At 36.1% G+C, this 21677-nt stretch overlaps 1 protein-coding gene across 9 annotated transcripts in view; it reads right to left on the reverse strand.

Moving 5' to 3' along the window:
• Positions 1-21677, reverse strand: part of TBC1D5 (TBC1 domain family member 5) — a 326232-nt gene that overhangs the window by 63605 nt on the left and 240950 nt on the right. For all 9 annotated transcript variants that reach the window (XM_065628207.1, XM_065628203.1, XM_065628204.1 and 6 more), the window contains 2 exons: positions 19622-19728; positions 4589-4674 (listed from right to left, as the gene is read on the reverse strand). In XM_065628207.1, the coding sequence (XP_065484279.1) occupies positions 4589-4674; positions 19622-19728 (193 nt within the window). The remainder of the gene's footprint in view (positions 1-4588; positions 4675-19621; positions 19729-21677) is intronic.

Below are 21677 nucleotides of genomic sequence, written 5' to 3' on the forward strand. Positions count from 1 at the left end.
AACCACAGGGACTGCATGTGGTGTGAGTTTTTCCCAACCAGGAGTGGACAAATTGTTTTGGCCCTTTCTTCCGGAAAAATGAACGCTAACCCCAAACAATCAAGTTTGTACCAATTTTCTTAATTTGCCTTTTTAAATGAAAAAAAAATGAGATTGACAAAATGCAATCCAGGCTCTAAAGCATTGAAAACTCTCTAAAACTGACTTTTTTCACTACTTATTCAAAGACTGCTTTAATATTTACTTCTGCTAGATTAAGTTATCTTAAATGTTTAAAATAACTCAAACCCAAACATTTCTTTCAACAAGCAAAACTAACACTAGACTTTACTTTCAGGCTGGCAGAGCTAGATGTCTCTTGCTTTTACTTCACCTTCTGCCGAGCCCAGCCATTTCAAGCCAAGTACTTTTTAATGGGAATCCTGATTTCTAAAGTGATTTTGACTGAAGAATGGCTTCAGAATATAACACATATACTGGATCACGATCCTTATCATTGTTCCTTTTCATTTTTAACTACAGTGGCTATTTAATTCACTTCAGTTACATGCAACATTAAGAACGAGGCAATTGTCGAACCATTTAATCTGTCTAAAATAAGGAGGCAAAGAAGCTTCTAATTCCCAGTAGAAGTGTTCACATAATCAGCAAAGCCATTCCTATTTGTTCATGCAATATTTTCCTGGTTTATGTAATTAATGCTTGAAATACCCTTCACAGAAAAATATCACAATCACAGAGAACTTTCCACTCCTGAGGTTTTATTTTACTGATCTGTACTTCAGGGATATAAATAGCTGCCCTCAAAAAATTTGAAAAAAACCATGTAATTAAAAACAATACAATCATTGTACTGAGGAAAAAAAATAGTTTTGCAATGTTTTGGAGATGTTTAACTAAAAATAAACTACAAATGAATTAATATGGGTGACTTGTAACTTGTGCAGGCACCTGGAAAAGTAATTTTTAATTTGCTTTTCATACAATTTCCCTATTTTTCTCCAGATATGTTTTTTTTTAGAATACATAATATAAACGCATGCACGCATATAGAACACATCCAGAAAATAACAACAGCTGAGTTGTTTAGACTCAGAATAGATACAGTTAAAATGAGAGAAAGCAGAAGAAAGTATATGAGCCTGCACGCTCGCAAGATATAGCCCCAAGCTGTATGGGGCCCTTCTGCCATACACTGGTGATGAAGAAAGACAGCACGTAGCGTTTTTTAGGAGGAACAGCAGGGCAGACACTGGCACAAAGTGCTGCTTCCCAATTTATGGAAGCTGGAAAGGTATGATTGCTGAATAATGATTACAGAATGTTCCTGTGTCTCCCCATTGACTGCTGCTGGTAACACAAAAAGTCTTTCTGCAGCCCCCTGAGAATGACTGACAAAGTCACTGTAATTCAGCATCTTCAGAACTATAAAATACTCTTGCAGGAGTCCCTAATGGTTTCAAAAGCAAACTGAATAGGTCCCAAACATTTTAAAAGAAGAGGACATGGTAAAATGTTTATTACTATTAAATTTTACTCTTCTACTATCTAGTAGATTCAGTCATTAATCAGTTCCCTAAGGTACTGCAGAGACATGTAAGGAAAAAAAAGATTTTTTTTTTCTATTCCATCAGATATATGCGGCATCAGAACAGTCAGCACAGGGCCTTTTGCTTATTGTCTGCTCCATTCTAGAAAGGAAACGAAGATTGTAGCTTTGAAGGTGGAAGAAATGCCAAATGTTGGCTTAGCAGGTATCAATCAGTTATCAACAGTTTGCAATGAATCTAATAACACCACTGATTTCGGGGGTCATACCAGTAATAACTTGGTTGAGATTCAGAATCCAAACTTGAGTATACTTGGCATATTATTTTCCCTCAGTCTGCTGAAATTAATCACCAAGATTGGGGTGGTATATATCACTCACTGATCTGGAACATCGCCTTACAAAGAAGATAATGGCTGGCACACTGAGTCCTAGGTTTGTGTTGTCTCTGGGTCTAGAGCCTTGACAGTCAGTTAAAAAAACTCTTGACTTTGCACAAGGAATGGTATTTACTGGAAGTAAATCTTTTTCTCTAACAGGCTACCTGAGCGAGAAAGCCACTGGATGCTTTGAGCTAACTGCATCATTGGAATTGTGATGGTCCAAAGATGCAGAAGACAAAGCTTATACAGAGCCTTGTGTATTTGTGTCCACTGACTGCTTGCTTTCTTCTTTTTTTGATTCCAGCTCTATTTTGCTTAACAAAAAATATAAGTTTTCCTTTTACACTGTTTAATTTGCTGCTTTGACATGTATGTAAAGCAGGAGGAGTTAGTTTATTTACATTTTTCAGATGGTTGGAAAGAGACTTTTTGAGAAACTTTGATTTACAGGAACAACAAACACTAAAAATCTTCTCTAAGCTGTTATGTCTGAAATATGATTTTAAAAAAACGCTTTCAACAATCATGTGCAATACTGTTCTATAATTATTTGAGAAGTAGAAAAGGATAGTTATCAAAGCTCCTAATACCTTTGTGTGATTTGGCTCTGCTATGAACTGACGCTGCTATTGATCAGTGCAGAACACATACAGATAAATGAAAAATAAATAATAATGCTATCTAAATTTCTTGTCAAGAGGTGGTCTTAATGAATGTATTCTGAAGTAAAATTTATTGTGCAATTTCTCGAAATCACAGCCTCAGAAAGTGAACAACAGCAAGGTGCTGGTTCTCTGGAGGAGGTAAGTTAAAACTGAGCTGAATTTCAGGAAAAGAAGAACAATGTATCTATTTCTTACAATTTAAACGTCTGATATATTAATGCAAAGGATAATTACAACCATTAAACACAGATCAATTCCTACATTTTAGCCATCTAAATGTACCAGACATGCACAACAATTACAAGAAAAATGCTGATTGATTATGTTGTAGAGTTATCAGCAGAGGCATTTCAAAGGCATCAGTTTAAAAATATGAGTATCAAGGAGATGTGAATTCCATCCATGAAGCAAACAATTTTATTTCATCACAATAAGCATCATTGACCTTGACTGTGAATGGTATATTTTTAAACTAGCAATAGGAAGATGATTCAATCTCTGCAGTTTTCTGCTAAGATGAAAATGTTTTGTTTTAACCAAGCCTTATTCAAAGGCATTTCTCTCTCCAGTAAGTAGGCATCATGAGAGATGAGAGACAAATATATGAACAGGATGGATTTAAAAGTTTTATATCTAATTAAATAAGCAATATATATTAGATATTTGCCAAGATATTTTAAATACATCATTGAGCCTGTGGAGTTAAAGATGAAAGAGACCTGGTAGCTGATCTAATCCATCTCTCTGCTCACTGAGAAACATTGCCAGTTCTCTCTTCAGTCCAGTCTTATACAGATTTACCACACTGGACCTACTCTAAATGTTCCTGTGTTGTGATAAATTTACCCCAGTTATTCCTCTATCTGAACTATTCTGAACAGTTTCTCCTCTTTGGTGTGCATCCTGTATATATGTGTGAAATGATTTTATATTCCTACACAGATTGAATGGACATTTGTTTCCTTAGGATTTAGGTTTCCGACAGATGTCATTCATGTTTGGACTTTATGATTTATTTATTTTTTTCAAAATCCTCGAAATGTTTATTTCAGAATTTTCAAATAACGTATTTTTCACATTAAGGCATTTCTTGAGAACATTATTTGAAATAATAAGTAAAAACATTAAGAAAATGCAATATAATGCAGTAACTTTTGACGCCCTCAACTTTAAAGCCTGGTTTAAAAAAAAAAAGCTTTCACAGTCACTCAGCTTTAATTTCTGCTCCTTTCTCCAATTTTAAGAGCTTTTTAATCCACTCCATTTTAATTTTAGCTAGCTTTTAATGTAACCGATTTAAACAGAATTTGAGTGGATCAGCAGTCACAGGGTACAGCTGGGGCCACCTCTAAGCCAAGAAACTGCTCGTGACGGTACCATTTGAAGCAAGATGTTGTGTCCTGTGCTGGTTTGTCCCACCAGCACCCAGCACCCAGCAGCAACTGGCACCCACCTGTGGCCACCCGGTCAGGACACGGGCACCTCTACACTCGTGACTACCAGACAAAATGGCCTTGACAAGGAAATTAAGCAGAATCGGTACGAACTCTCTCTAAAACAAGGGAGGACTACTGCAAAAAGGCTTAGTAAAAATGACTTAAAACTGCATTTACATTAATTCAGTTTAACTTCCACAGCTTCTGGTTCTACAGGGATACTCCAGATTGCAATTAGATACGTTGTCGGAAGTAGTTTGGCTACAGAACTCACATTGGCAATGTTTTACCCCCTGCATTTTGTATACACATCACCGCATATGGATGTCCATAGCCTTAAAAAAATGACAGTGAGCTCACAACGATGCTATTTGTCAAACTTTCATTTTTCATGTAATAATAGGCAAGGTAAGGATTCTAAATAAATGTCAAGAAATAAACACATGTGCTTCTAATACTGCTTCCGCAATTCCTGTTTGGGATAAAAGCAATTTATGGAACATTTTGCTTATGTAAAGTCTTAGTTCAGTGAACACATATTGAGAAATAGTTTACCGGGTTTTGTTCATCAAGTCTGCTCCTCGTGCTTTGTAATAATCTAAATTTTGTTGGAATTGGTGGGTCACTGGTCTTGGATTTCTCTAAAAAACAAACAAAACCAAAAAAGAAAACATTAAAATAGAAAATAAATAATATATATTTTTTAAAAATAGTATCTTACTGGAATTTTCTGAGACCTTTAGAGCAGATACAAGAAGAATGCTCATTAATGAAGATTAGAAATTTAAAGAAAAATTTCGTTTCCCGGGGTCTTGGCTTCTCAAGGCAGTAATGCCAGTTACATAAAAGTGAAGTTTTAAAATACTTCAAATAAAACCAAGTGTCACCAGTAAGTCCACTCCATGCTCACAGAAATTAGTTTTCCTCCACACAGCAATGAAGCTGTTTGCTGTAGTGGTAACATTTCTAATTAAATCAGTAATTCTTGGACAAGTTCAGATACTGTTCTGACTGCTTCCTTTAGCTCACGTATAGACTTTTACCGCATCCAAGCTAAAGTGGTATGTTTTTAAAGAAAATGGTAATAGTAAGGAGAAACTATAGCTATCATTTTGAACTCAATGCATCACTAGGAGCTTCTCAGTTAAGCAAAGGTTTAAATTTAGAAACCTGAGCACTGCCACTAGATGGCACACGGAGCCTTTTTTTTTTTTTTCTCTAAATTTCACCCTGCTCGAAACTGAGGCCGCAAATAAAGAACTGTTCTCCTATAATAAAATTTAGATAATTAATATTGAAACCACAAGCCACTGGTTAGTCTCCACCTCTGCCAGAATGAAACTATTTCACTGAAGCACGCTGCATTCAGTAGTTCTGAAATCGTCCTTTTTGGATCCAATAATCCACTGAACATGGATTAAGTGTAGACCACAGTGTGTATGCATAAAGTATCTTGATCAAACACATCCTGAGCGACATTATTGGGGGCGGAGGGAAGTAAATATTTTTAAGTAAAAAAAAATTTGCATACAGATGTAACCAAAATAACACAGAGGTACAGAGAGGCCCTTTTAATATGTGTGCGTATATATATATAAAAATTAGACGACAAATGGCTTAAAATAATTCATTTCTAGTATATGAGAAAACAAAGTGGTAAATTTCTGCATAATGATCAGATTTAGTGCCTAAAATAGAGGTAAATACTTTCCAAGTATTTGCTTTAAAGGTTTATTCAGTCACAGGACATTGCCTTATATTCTTGATCTGCCTTCTTAAGTCCTGCTGGTAGTAAATACAGTTGTAACGAACTACACCACGACCTTTCCGAAATAGTCACTCACAGGTGAGAGTACATTATATTTTTGACCAAGTCAGTCTTCATCCCTCCGGATTTCATTATAGTCTGGGGTATCCATAGCCTTATCCTCACGTTTTCCACATAAGTGCAGACAACCCTCCTTCCTTGGAAACCTTATTTTTGGAGGAGGATATAGGAGTTGCACTTTAAAGACCAAAATATTGCAGGGGCACAAAAGGAGAGAGGAAGATTTAAAGAGGTGGTAGATTGATATCAAAGGCCAGGGTAATTTCTGGGGTCAAACTTAAGGCTGGGAATTTCCAGATTGTTTCATGCAGTCAGATTTCATCTTGAATGAAATGTCTCATTTTCTCTCTTTGGAAACACATTAAACATTTTAAAAAAATATCCTGTTTGTAATGTTTATTAAAAAATGAAACAATAACTAAAAGCTATTAGACAAGCATTAAAAAAATCCTCATCTATCCTACCACCCACATTGTAATGGCCGCTCTACATTCTTGTTCTCCTGTTATAAAAACAATATTTGCATAACTCTACCCATTCATATGGCTTGTAAGTCAGTCCTCATCAACTGACAGCAATAACAATGAATCAGCTTTAGTTACTATTGCTCGAGTTTGGTAATTCAATGCATTTCTATGATAATCAAATCCAAACTGACGTGATGAGGATAACTGATGGTTCTGGGACTATTATGCGAGAAATCTAACAGTGTAACTTTTCTCCCATTAATTAAATAATTTTGTTCTTTACGTGTCTTGGTGACCAAGATGGACAAGTAAGAGATGGTTAACATAACAGGCATTTCCAGGTCATAAGGCAGCCCTTTGAAAAATTCACATTATCATATGCTAGCCACTTTTGCAATTTGTTTCCAATAACTCAGTATATATTTTAAACATAGCAAAACCAATGAAATTTCTTTTCCACCACCCAATAAATAAAGGATTATTGCACATTGCTTCTGAATAAAAAAAAAAGAGAGAAAGATCATGTGGAATGGTATCTCGAAACATATTTATGCAGAAGTGACAAGCATTTCAAGACACGAAAGGCTGATCTACTATCTAAGCACTTAAAGCCATTAATAGGAATAATGATCTAAGTCGAACATATGAATGAGGCTCAAGCATTACTTTCACAAGGGCCTATTTAAATTCCTATGAGGTTTAAGGTATCAAAGGAAGAAGCAGTTTAAAGTACTATTACATGCAGCGGAAAAAAAAAGCCCCCAGAAAAAATGCTGTTGAAAAAACAACATTAGAAACGCAAGACAGTAAATACTGAGGGTTATTGCTGCATCTCCTTTTGTAACACTACAAAGATATCCTTTTGGAAAATTCCATTATTCCACTATTTAAAAAAGACACCCTGACATACATGTTAGCAGACAATGCCTGCAAAGTATTACCACAGAAATTTTAAATCCTTCTGAAAACTGCACTTCGGACAGCAAAAAATATGGTTTTATGAACATGATTATCTTCATGTGGAGATGTCGTTTAAATTTAATTTTCGAAAAGTAAGAAGCAGAAAAGAAGACCTGCACAGTTGCTGTATCCTCTCCTTATGAATTTTAAACTAACTCCCCTCTCTAAGCATCCAATTTTAGCTATCCCCTATATTACATTCCATTTATTAGTACAGAAGACTAAACAAATTTATTTACAGCAAAACATAACGCCGTTGCCTAAAATATTCATAACAACCACATTTTTTTTCCTACACAGTGCAATTTAGAATGATCCTACTCACATTTTTAATTCCTTAAGCGAGTAAAGATTTTCCTTTTTCAATTTACGTAAGTATTTTGACTAGTACCTCAGATAAAATTTGTTTTGTTAAAAGGATAATAATGTTGTTAAAATGACAGAGAAATCAATGCTTCAAATTACTGGTTTGATGAATCTCCCCAACAAATTGTGTAAGGGTATTATACAGATTAGCACATTTATTGTTTTCCCCTTCTAAGGAAAGAAAGTGCAGAAATCAGAGAGAAAAGCTGCCTGTGCCAATACTAGAAATCCCTCTTCCCCACACCCGTGTTGCAGGAGCAGTCTGCTGGTTTTATAAATCTAATCTTAATTTCTAGCTAGAACGAGCTTAGTTTCAACTGGCAGAAAATGTCCAGTTTACACTTTTGAAAGGACTATGAAAGGAATTCGGGTATCGATGCACACGTAGAAACGGATGTGACTTTGGCCTTTGTCTCTCCAAAATGTACTAGCCACAGCCCAAAGGGAAGAGACGCCTTGAAATATTTCAGGTCTCTCTGAGGTACTTCTGCCTCTGAGCCCTCCCTTGCCTAAAAGATGCCCCCCTCGCCCTTGCCATGTGCCTGCTGCAGTGCTACCCCCTGCCCTGCCCTCCCGCTTCTGCCCCCGGTCGCCACCAGACTGACTCACTCCCAGTCCCACGGCTGGCAGGAGGTTCTTGGGGACTCTCTCTTTGGCTTTATTGTCCCCCAGAAGTTACACCCACCCCCGCTCTTTTCCCAAGCTGGGGGGCTGAGGTCGTGGTCAGAACAACACCGAATGCGGCGGAGATTCCCTAAACTTGTCTAAACCACTGAAAAGCTCTTACAATTCCCACCAGCTAAGGATCGCGCTCCATATGCTCAAAGTCCCCTGTACAACCCTTTTCCTCCCTGGCCTCTGGAGACGTGTCATGTAACGTCACCCACGGAATAGATGTGATGTAGCAAAGCACGCTCGCGTGTGGCAGAAGTCACCGGCAGACTGTTCTACAACGTACCAGGAAAACCAGGTTACTGCCGCAAAATAACGTTTCACCACCTGAATACACGTTGTTTGTACAAGTTTACACGCAGGTGCAAGCAGAGGAATCTCTACACCACTTGTTTCTTCTTTGTTGAGGTATTTCCTTCCCGCCCTCCCCCACACCTGCCTTTAGTACTATTAACAGGAAAAAAAAAAAAAAAAGAGATAAAATACAATCTTGTGCAAAATCTGAAGGTTCAGAATAAGAGATAACAATGAAAAAAGATTTTCAATATGTCTGATGAAAAATGAGACTTATTTTAGCAAACATGCTATTGCCTCAATGCCAAGGGAACAGCACTCGTCATTAGAGAAATGAATTGCTCAGCTGTTTATAAGCAAAAAGCTCTGGGGGAATTTCTCAAGGCCCAAACCACAAAGCATTGCAGGGTTACACAAACATATGTTGCAGGTGTTTTAGGGTAGACAGGTGGGAAAACCTCAGTTACTGAAAAATACTCCACTTAATAGATTGTATCTGAAACTAGATAACCTAAATGCAACAGAGAAAAAACCAAATAAAACAGCAGCAGTGAATTATACAGACACAGCAATGGGCTTACCAAAATAATAATTTCACTAGTGCCAAATGGGATTTTTTAAAACTAGGTTTTTTTCAAGATATTAAGCAAATGCTGCCAAACATATATCTTTTTTCTAAACTAATAATATTTTAAGCCTAAACCAAAGAACAGACTGAACTAAACATAGATAAAAAAGCGAAGCATAATGATGCAGTGTTGTTCTTTGTATTTAAACAAATATTTTTAAGGAGCCAGCTTGCTTCTTATTCCCCTCTTCAGCTGACAGGGCAGTATTGGATTTTCTCATAATTCTTGTACAGCCTAAGAAATTTTTGTATTAAAATGCTATTTTTTTTTCCTTTCATTTGTTTCTAATGAAAGTTGGAGGAGCACAGGGCCCTATATTCAGTAATGACTGGAAGGTCAGCAAAGGTTTACCTTTTCCTTCTAGATCACCTACACTTCTTTCTTCAATAAAGATGATACAAACATGGCAAAAATTTGGACTGGGAACAGAGTTGAACTATAGCAGCTGAGATGTGGATAAGGAATACATATTGGCAGCATTTTTTTTATTAGGCTTTATTTACTAGTATGAAGTGCATACTAATGATCACCTAATAGCCTAGCTGCACTGAGAATTTCACCTTTCCTCTTTTTATTTTGTAAGGTATCTAAGCAGCTGTCTTCACTCCATGATGAGACTTATACAGTATAAGCAATGGCTTAACATTACGCAAGCATACCACAATATTTTGTATACTAAACAACCTACCCACCCCAAACTCTTGAGCACCCAAAGCAAATGTCACTCCCCCCAAAAATCTTTACTTTCACCTTCTGATTTTCCTCCTCCCCAGTTATAATTTCTGCAGAAAAACCAAACTGCTGGAGAACAAAAGGTATTCCATCCACCTAAGAGCCACTGAGTTAAATACTTATTAAAAAGAAAAAAACCCAACAGTGAGACATTATAGGACATAATGTGCTATTGCCAGTTCTAAAGTGGTTCAAGGTCAATAGCAAAATATTATCCAAAACCCAGGTTGATAGTCTGCATCTATCAATCTTATGTATGCAAGTAGCACAATGCGAAGAGTATCCTGAACAGAACTAATAAAGAATTTCCTTTAATCAGAGGAGTCAGGAGATCTGTGCGCTAATACTGGCATTGGCAAAGGAACACCATAATCCTCAAACTGGGAATAATGCTTCCTGTTTACATTTTTCAGAAAGATGCTGTGGGTCTCAATCGCAGAACTAGTTATTTACAATGCAATAACAGCATGAAGAATGATCATATTTAATTGTTTCTAAAGAAAATTAGGGAGTGCTTTTTTATTTTTAATTTTTTTTCCTGAAACAACAAAAATTCCCAGAAAGAACTGAAATAGAAAGAAAATTCAGTTAATTGGGTCAAGGCAAGGAAGAAACCCCTGAACTCTGGTCAAGCTGAAATTAACTCCAGTTTTGCTACATGGCAACCTTCCATTCCCCTGGCAACTAGAAATTTCAGATACCAGGAAGATATTTTAAATACTGTGCGTTATGCTCTGTTTTTAACTTCATACACGCATGCTTTCTCTCACATGGACATTCTATGACAAGAGATGAAGAACTCAAAAAAATGACAAGTGAGATTTAAAAAAGCTTCAGTGACTTGACTGAAAGAAATTTCTAGTTGTATATTTTGGCTTCTCGTCTTAACTGATTAGAAAGCTTTTTTTTTTCACTTATAGTTTTACAGTGTATTGCGTTTTAATAAGTCGATCAAATCCTACCAAATCAGCTTTTATCGATATTCCAGACAAAAAGACTCCGACCTGCCAACGTTCAAGTTCCTAACCTGCATAAAATCCCCATTTTGCATCAACAGAAATCGCTTAAGTACCTTTTAAATCTGCCTCTTAATTTAGTCGCCTATTTTTCAGCTGAACCCTTGGTTTTAAGAAGTAAATTAACTAAATAGTGAGGTATAAATCTGACAGTGTTCAGCCCTACCCCGTGACAGATTTATGCTCTGGCATCTTGCAGCCCCGCACGGTTAGGAACAGGAGTTTTACAACATTGTGGAGGAAAGATCCAGCCTTTTGAAGGGAACACACAGCAAGCCTCGCTTTAAACCCCGGAATGCTCCAAATTATGAGATTTAAAATATGACATCTTTATGTACAGAAAAGCTACCACATTATGGTTTTATTGGCACTCGTTTTGGACAACCTGCATAACTCACTGATGGCTTTGTTGGTAATGCAGTCATCTGAAGCTTACACTGATAAAACCCTTATAACCACACTTACAGCATTATGTCTTCTCCAGATACATGCCTGTACACAAATCCCACACATCAGGGAAAAAAAGAGAGCATTTTAAGGTGCTATTTCGTTATTTCTGTTACGTGGAGAAGAAACAGATTAACTTATGTTCCGCGTGTAATGTGCTACGTAAACCACTTGAAGAAGGTCCCTAGGGGAGTGAAAAAGGCTCTTTCAAAGAGCCCCCTGCACACACCACAGCAAAAGCCATGTGAGGTGCAAGTCTTTTCCTCTAAAACGCAGAGAGAAGATAAGTTCCTGGTGCTGCAGGACAAGCAACTCCTTTCATTTTGGAATTCCAATAATGAGGGTATTGCAGAGCCATTTTGATCACTACTGCTCCTTAAAAAGACAGAGGACAAAGACATCATGTCTCCAAACCTGATTTTCTGTACATTACAGCAAAGGATAAAAAGTACCATTCCCACTTCTATCTTGAAAGTATTTTGCCCTTTCAGAGAAGCGTTCCCTAATACAAATGTACTCAAATAGCTTCGTATACAACAATTAATACATTAATATTTACTACAAAATACGTCAATACACCAGCAGTATATCTACATTTATATCAGAACAGACCGAACCTAAATTCCATCACAATAGATTGGGTATGATTCAGTAGCTAATCACTCATACATTATTGAAAAGTTATGAATCTATTTTTATATAACTCGCAGTTTGTGTTTTGCAAATTTTAGTCAAATAAATAAATTACGATACACAGAACTTTTGATTAGGTAAAATCAAAGTGCTTTAAGTGTTTAAGTGCTTCCTTTTGATAAACTACCTTGCAAACTAGAAGTGATTAATCGAATTGTCAGGTTGCACACAAGAAGAACCACAATCACCTCACTCTAACACTGTTAAATACATTTTATTAGTGTAATTTTATAAATAACATCATTACTCTTTAGGATAGGGTCAGCGGCTCTAGATGACTTTTTAAATAGAAGTAAAGCAATCATTTGAAAGCAACAGCCCCAAGAAATTCACAAGCAATAAATTTTATTGGTAGCTAAAGTAATTAAGAGCTTAAAGTGCTTCAGCTTCTTGCTTTAGCATCAAGTACAATCAGAATTGCTTTTACTTCGCTACTAAGTATATCAACGTGTTCAAAGAGAAAGCACAGTTTAAAGTCATGGCTTCCAATAATAACTTTCTCTTCATCTTGCCTGTCTAAAGTACTTAACATGACAGAGCTTATGAATACCCAGTGAATATTACTGGGAGTGCTGACCAGCACAGGAGAATAATTCCTTTCCTATTTCTAAATTTTCCCCAATTGCCCTACTAGCCTGAACACGATGTCGCTGCATCTCATGCCTTCTCTTTTTGATTAACAGGGAAGACACCTTGATAAATGGCATAATAACAAAATCTGCAGAGAAGATTCAAAACTGCAAACACTTTTCTTTTCCTTATGTTTGCACCATGTTACCTACCGCATAGCTTTGTCTTGACTATGAGAGGTGTCATTGTTCAGGAAGGTTTGATTTGTTCTGCATTATTCCCCGCTATTTTCCTATTTGTTTAAATGTGATGGCTGCTTAAGTTGCATTGATATAGTATTTGTGGGTTCTTAACCAAATAACTGGCCTGTGCATAATAACACTCAAGACAGAGCAATACTGGGAACTGCATCACGGTTGGCAATCTAAGAGACCAACTCCCTCCTCTGAATGATGTCTACTGTGTTAACATATGATACTGAGGAATGAAAAGGACTTAGAAAGACTTTTCATTTGAAAAGTCTTGACTAGAACACTAATCAACCACTTGCCAAGATTTTTTCCTGAAAATATTACTTGTGACATACAGGATACTTGGAAGAAGATGACTATTTTATGGTGGGACGATTAAATGGTCAACGTATTGGGGGAAATTGCAATGAACTTTGGGAGAGATGAGGAAGTTTTTATACTATGAGCACTGACCACAAAGCCTTTTTATATTTTCAAATGAACAGGTGCACTGGGAATGAAGGTTTTGAAACTAATGTAGAAAAATGAAGAAGATTTTTAATTCATGGTACACTTACTATTTTTATGTGGTACTATGGCAACGTGGTTATTCCAAGCAATTTATCATTAAACTCAGAGCTGCTTGTCATACCTCATTCTATTAATGAAACACAATAACTGAATATTTAGAAAAATAATTCTTAAAACAAAGCATGGCCTCTTTCCTTGGAAAGTAAAAGTTTCTCATTCTAAGAACATGAACGTAAACAAAGAACAAGATCTTGGCTTTTACATGTATAATATCTGCAATTCTTAGTTGTATAGGCCCACATTAAAAAGCTTATCATGTAGTTACAGAAAAAACATCAATTTATTAAAAGTGAGGTGTTTACATTACATCTAACGGTATTGTCTTTGCAAATGGGGAAGTTAGACCACCAAAATGCTTGGGTTCACTACAAAGAATTGAATGTGGTTGTAAAACCATTAGTCAGTTTGAGGACTGTGACACATTTCTGTTCATTAAAGTCTACCTACATTGCATTAAACTTCCAAGGTCTTAATTTTTTCAGAAATTAAGTTCTCTGTGAATCGCTGAAAGCAAATGAATTTATTTTTTGTTTCTCCTAATTCCTTTCCTCCCAGTTGAAGAGACATGTACTTGGCTTTTCTGGAAAAACTTGTTTCTTTTATCACTCCCTGTCAAGGCAACTCTCTTTTTAAAGTGCAGGTGCAGCTCACACTGCATTGGGCGACCCATTATCCCAGATTTCTGATATTTACTTTTCATACACCCCAAAACCCTAATGTATAATTGTGAGTCTCCTGAAAGATTGGTCACATTCTTCAAGACAGGAAAAAAAGAAAAAAAGAAAAAAAAAGAAAAGAAAAAAAAAAGAAAAGAAAGCAAAAGGTAAAACGTTTGTTCAGGGCCCCGCTCCCCCTTGTTGATACCCCTCTAACAAAACGGACTGGGCGCCCCAGCAGTGCCTCAGTGTGCAGGTATAAATTAATGAGCTGCTAATGCCCAAACCCTGTCAGATCCCAACTTCCGATTGGCTGCAATCTGGTCATTAAAGAGAGGTAATTAATGCCAGATTGCACACACAATGCTAACAAACAAACAAAACAACCCCAAACCTGCTTTTCTCCTGCCACAAACAGCAAAACGAACAATACTGACATAACGGCAGGTTTCAAAGGACAGTTGCAGCTCTGCAGCGGCACCTCAGTTAATGAGTGTATAGAAAAGAATTTATCTGAAGAAGAAGAAAGTGAAACTCAACAGCCTTTCAGGCACATGAAACTAGCTTGGAGAATACTCTGAGATGGTGGCAGCTACCTAAGAAGAAAATTCAGCTGAAAACAAACATTCAAAGACTTTGGTTCAAAATTTCAGTAATGTGTTTTTCTCTTGTCACTTATTGCTCAGACTGTGAAAAGTGTTAAAAGCTGGAATGCAGATTTCCTAGACTAATCACTACATGAGTGATCATGACCATATATTATTCTTTAGGTTTTCTGGCAGTCCCTCTAATTTCAGTCACGATGAACTAATACGACTTCTTTGAAATGTCATGTATGCTTCATCATGGATTTAGTTAGAATTTAATATTATTGTACGACCATTTTCAATGTCAGCAAATAGCTTAAAATACAATGTTGAGAAAATATCAGCAGCAGTAACCAGAATATTATTAGCATAACTACCAAATGAATTCCCACCAACCAAGCGCAACCACTTTCTTTTTTGGTTGTTTTGAATCGATGGCTTATGACAAAAGGTGTGTCCCTTGAATTAAGCTCCAAACTAGCTTATTTCAACAAACAGTGTAACTTGCTATGTTAAAATACCTGAGAGCAAACTTATTTTACAAAAATATGAAGAATAAATACAGTAAGCTTTCAGACAAAGGATGGTTGTCAGGTTCTTGGTATGCAATGTAAAACTGTAATATTCTATGTAGTGCTTTAGTTTTCTAATAAGTCATTGTGATAAGGTTAACACTCAACACAGAATAACATACAAATAAGAACACCCAAAGATGAAAATTACTTTGCTTATGTTGCTGTATTAGAATTTTATTTGCTAAAGGGTGAAAACAGATTTGCAAAATTCACAGTTAACTTAAAACAATAGTTTTAAACCTTTTATTCCTAGCCCTGGCTGCCTTCAGGAAGGAAAGAACATCTGGTTATTTAAGGAACACAATATGTTCACATTTTCTATGACTTTTGTTTCTAATTGGGTTTTTAATTTTTTTTTTTTATTTGAACAACTCCAGTTAGAACTATGTTTTTTAATCACTTTATATTCTTCCACTCTCCTATCTCCATATCTCTATTTCTTAATTTCACAGCCTTTGCTTTGAAAATCAACGGTGCTCAGTGGTTTTGATAACGAAAAAAATGAAGAAAATTGGCTACTTGTGGGATAGTAAATACATAGAGACACACCTTCAGTAAATGCTTTTGGATATACACAAAAAAACCCTTCCTTTATTTTCTCATTTCACATATACACACTTTTAATAGCCCCTTCTTCCATAAGAAGCTCTACTTTTATATTCAGAAGGACTATAAGTGCATCGAAGTTACTTTCATGTAAATAATTGAGGTAATTATCTGTTCAAAGATTAGAAATGTGAAACAAATACTCTGCTAAGCAGGTTAACTTTATCACCCTATGCAAAGACGACGATACCAATTTGAGGTTTTCATTCCACATTTTCCCAAGAACCATCTAAATGCAGAAAAGGCTGAAATTCAATCATTCCGCATTGATCCATACCTGTAAAATTTGTATCTCTCAGGTGCCCCTTCAGAGACAGGTGCATTAACTTATTTTCAGCTATATGGAGATATGTATTTCTCTTCCATGGCACTGGAATATATCAAGGATGTGGAGTCTAAAACATCCTCTCACCCCAGCTGCCAACTGGGGTCCACTAAATCAAAAAGAGAACTGCTGCATGCATTATATTAATGGTAAAAACTAATTACTTCTTTTGGTTATTGTTATTACTGGATAATGCTAAGGTTTGATTCCACAAAAGGTGAGGCAATTACTTTGTCCATTTGCCAGAAAAAAATGCCACCCATCTTTTACGTATAGCTTTTTTTCCACATTTAGGTTGCTCTCCTGGTGAGGACTGCAGTGAAAATTAGCAAACAAAAGGTGACAGGTTCATCAAGCCACAGTTTTGCTCTCCTGATAGCCTACATGATAAATAGGTAGAGAGGAGATATCTGTTATGCCAGACCAAGGAAACAGAAGAAATAACGGATATTATTAGACATGCAAACCCAGATTATCTCTAGAATCGAAGTTATGGACGGAAAGGCCATTATCAGGCCCATCTTAGATACTTCACCATTTATGACAGGATTGTTCCTTAAGAACCGTTCAGTTTTATGTACCTACCACCAACCTTTCTTAGTCCAAATACCCCACAACTTCCCCTCAGAGAAATTATTTGGCATTTACCTAGCTGCAAAAATAATCTCATAGGCAATATATATTAACAAACCTGCAAGAGGCTGATACGTGTTTGTCCCTGTCCATGACTTCTAAACTGCATTTCTTGTCCAGCTGAGACTCAAAGCTCCAAAGGGCAGAGAGCAAGCCTCTCTCAGATATTTGAAACAACATTAAACATTTTCGCTATGTTCAACAAACAACAAAATAAGCCACTGGACCATGCAACGGTCTCCCACAGAAGGGTTCCCCACCTTCACATATTGAAACGCAAGCGAAGTCTGGGATGAAATGCCACACGGAACAACTCAGCCCTGGCTCAGGAGATCGAAATTGCACTAAACCAGCTGTAATTTCCTATTAGAAACCAGAAGGTGGTGATGGAGAAATGCACAGGAAAACATCAAAAGAGGAATAAAAATCATTAAGTACTGAATTTGCTAATCACCACTTACAAGTTACACTACTGACTAAGATCTCCTTGTCAGTTCTTCCAATCTCCTTTTATCTGCTCAGGGAATAAAGGCAAACTGAATTATCTTTATGCAGAGAAAGAAAAAAAAGGTATCATAATTTTTCCCATTTATATCAGTATATAATCTGGGTACTGTCTTTAGACTCCTACAGCACTCATGATGTCTTGTTGAGTCTTCCCTTCCATTCTGTGTAATGAAAAATTTTGTCAGACTTGGAAAATTTTTATGTGTAGGTCTTACAGAATAACAAGACTTCAATTTCAGAAATATGTAGGATTGAAACAACATATGCTTCAAGACACACAAGTGAAACTTAAGATGATACGTAGGTAAAGATAAGAAACAGGTACTTAAGTCATAGCATTGAAAATACATTTCTTTCTCAGACCAGAAGCTATTTTTCTCTTTTAGAGCGATCCTTTAGAACAGTTTAACTCCCTACTGTAAGAAGTCCAGATCTGTTTATGCAGTCTCAACCCAAAGACCCAACGTAAAAGGAGAGGAGGCTGGAAGTCCCTCATGGCTCCTCATTGTCTGTAAATCCCAGCTTTCTAACCTTTGGAGTATTTCCCAACCAGATAAGTATAGCACAGCAATGAGGAACAGTTGTAATTAACTGTATTTAAATTGACAAAACAACTATCACTCTTTCCGCAGAAGAGCTTTAAGTACTTATTCACCTGAGCGAAAGGAGAGCTACCAAAAAGACAGGTAGGAACTACATCCAGTGTTTTTCTGAAAGGTGTTCAAGGTGCATGCAAGAATGTTAATTAATAGGACGCTAACGTCTTACGATCCTGACAACTTCATTCTGTTGGAAAGAAGAGTGTAACGAGCAGAACAGTGATCAAGCTTCTTCCATGGGAAGCTGGTGGTTTATTTTTGTCCCCTTCAGCTGGTAGGATATCTTGCATTCTGCCTAGGATGCTTCAGAGGACAGCTGAATAATTAGTAATTATTCTATCTTTTCACATACACCTTCAATAAACGACAGATTACATTTTGGATTTAGTTTGATATCTTAGCACAATTTTCCTCCCACTGTATTTTCCCTCCAGAACTTATTGCTTTGCTAAGAGAGTACATAAATAAATGCCAGGCAGTCTGACTTCACAGACTGCTGCTGAAATCTTAAGAAAGATTCCTTGAGATCTAACGTTACAAACTTTCTTAAAAACTGAAAAGACGATATCCTTTACTTCTCATCATGAAAGAAATCTTTGTGCCTGAGAGGAATGAAGAAAACAGCCGTAAGGATGCAGATTTCTGCAAAAAACTGATACAGAAACAAAGAGACATCTTTTTTTCTTAATCCATAAAAGTGTAAACATTGGTAATGAATGAAATTTTGCAGAAGGCAGTCAGAGTGCAGAAATGATGAATTTTTCACTTTCAAAGGTGACGTGCATCAAGAAGATGAGGGAAATCAGACTTACACTGGCAGCCAACTAATGGGACATGCACAAAGACAGTTCAAAACCAGCAGCACAAACTCTGCTGTCTGCCAAAGAGCTGAATATTGCAAAGATTACTATGTACACCTTCATCGCAAACACTTTATTCACTATACTGTGGATATCTGCTGCATATTCTATCCACACATACACACATCACTCTAAAACAGCAAGAGGTCTGTTTTTTTTTTTTTTTTTAGTAAAGATGAAGTAGATCAGAAACTGTATGCTAGCAATATGTAACATAAAATTTATGAATGTATACATTTTATTAACGAGATTCTTTTCAGGCTGTAACAGCAAACTCTCATTTTTAATTGAAAACCATAACATAACTATTATATATGAGTTAACAGTGTTTAATTTGCAGAAATCTCATGAAAAAGGTCTTACAGATGAAATTGCCTGACAGTTTCTATACAGTTTACTAGGTTATTATATAAAATATTACTGTTTCCCTCAACAGTATACTTTATTATGAAAGATGTCTGTGCAGAATACCAAGCAAAGGTATTTTAAAGAGCATAAACATTTGTAGTTACCCAGAGCTCCTGGATAACTTCAGCGAAGTAGTAGAATAGTATCCTTTAAACAGAAAAGCAACTTGTTTTCTGCTATTGGTTACGAGCTCTTTCCTTCAGCTTTTTTGTCAGGGAAGAAGAAACTTGAAGCTTCAGTTTAGTCCCAATAATGTAGGTTGTTATTAACTTCATAGTACTTAGAATGTTTTATTACAGGTATTTATTAACCTATATTTACAAAGCAAGCATCTCACCTTTGGATCTCGGAGAAAAAGTGCTCTTAGGATAAGGGAGTGAACATCTCCAATAGGTGGATAATGCATCAGAAGTCCCAAACAGGTCTGATAATTACTTGAAATCACTAAAATGGGGAAAAAAAAAAAAAAAGAAAAAAAAAAAGAGTATAATATTACTATCTTATTTTGATGTTCCAAACCAGTACCTTTTCCAATAGGTTCATCACATCTCAGTGGAGCTTGAAGAACGAGTTCTGTGCTCCAAAATGGACACTGATGTTACAGACACTCATCCATAGACACCTAAATTTAAGTGGGATAATTTGTGAGATAAATTTTACCTTCAGTTCTGCTTTTATGATAACTTTCCCCGACTCTGACAATTCTTTGCTGAAATATCTTTTATGTTGTTCTTATGTACCTATACATACACATGCCCACACACATATGTAAAATGACGTCAACAACTCCCGGTTTTCTCGTAAATCAGAAACTACTTATGAAATGTTCAGGAACAAGGTAAAAGGCTAGATTTTAAATTCATAAATACTTAAAAATATGATATACTATTACCTTTATTAGAGTTTTTAACTTAATCAGGAAATTTTCAGCATGCTTTGCTAAAGTTTATAATTTTGTTATAATTGTGCTTGATCTTATCTGAATCTATGCAAGTATATTCTATGGCTCTTCGTGCCTCTTCGCTTATTGTCTTCTTCGGTTGTGTGGTGTTTTGTTTTCTTTTTTTTCCCCAAAATCAATCTAATTATGAGTGCAATTATTAAAGACATCTTTTCAGGCAGGTCTATGTAAGCTACTTCATTTCTTTTGCACCATCTAAATCCAGGCAATCCATCTGCCACAGCTGTCAAGCAATGCCTGTTAATGATGCTTGCACTCTGCAACATAAAGACAGACTCCGACAATAGTAATTGTAAATACATTTTTAACAAACTTTGCTATTCTGAGAAGTCTACTTGTAGTAACAAATACTTTTAATGAATCAGGCCTCTACACCAGAAAGAATAATTGAAAATACAAAATTATTTTCAATCAATAAAAGGCAAAATAAAGGATCATTTTGCAGACAGAAAGATTTAAATGTTTTACTTTTTTTCTTTCATGTGAATAAGCCTCCTATGCTCCTGTACCTTTCCTCCCTCAAAAAGAGGATTATGGGGAAAAGATGCAGGACTGGGCAAAATGAATAATTATAATCTGTGTAAGGAACCACTTTATCATCTTCATTTCCGTTGCTGATCCGACAGCTTGTAATTTCATACATCTGCTTTCATTTGTAAAGCACTCACTTATCCTACTCATTCTTTATCTGTTCTGCCTGTTCTTTTTCCTACCCTTTGTTTTTCTTGTTCATATTCAGGTACCTGTTTTTTCTTCTTGAAGTCACAAAGCTGGCATAATGAACACAATACAATGGTCTCTGTCAGAGTTCTTTCAGAGGAGTACAATACGAGCACCACGTAGTACATACCCAATCAAACTCTCATACGTAAATCAAATTTAAGATATGTACCGCAGTTATGATCATGATGCCTTTTTAGCAAAGCAAATAAAAATACTGAAAATGGATCGTGAATTCTAAACACTTTTATAAACGGCAGGCAGTAAGACCAACACATTTCTCTTTTGAACAGATCAGTATGTGTTCTATTCTGCAACGTAAAATGGATTAAAATTATCCTTTCTTTATTTTTCCTGGAAGAGTTCTTTGCTGTCTCACAAAGTAAATATTAAAAAGCTGATTTATTTTAATGGTGCAGACCTGACCCGTGACAAAAAAAATTATATTTTCAATCACAAGACACTCGAATTATTAATTTCCTGATATGCATAATAATTAAGCAATTGAATAATGGAAAAAAAAATCAAACTGTTGGGCAATAATCTGTGTCCCCTCTGACCCCACGAAACCTTACTATCCAAAGAAAGTTGAAAAAAATGAGGAAGTACTGCTAACTTTTATATTTATTTTTTCTTTAGGGTTCTCCCCACGTATTCAGCTGTTCCCTTTTCATGTAGAAATCTTTACAGAAGACAATATTGTTGCCAATGC

The sequence above is a fragment of the Caloenas nicobarica genome, chromosome 2 (assembly GCF_036013445.1).
Source record: "Caloenas nicobarica isolate bCalNic1 chromosome 2, bCalNic1.hap1, whole genome shotgun sequence".
In the NCBI taxonomy this organism is placed as follows: Eukaryota; Metazoa; Chordata; class Aves; order Columbiformes; family Columbidae; genus Caloenas; species Caloenas nicobarica.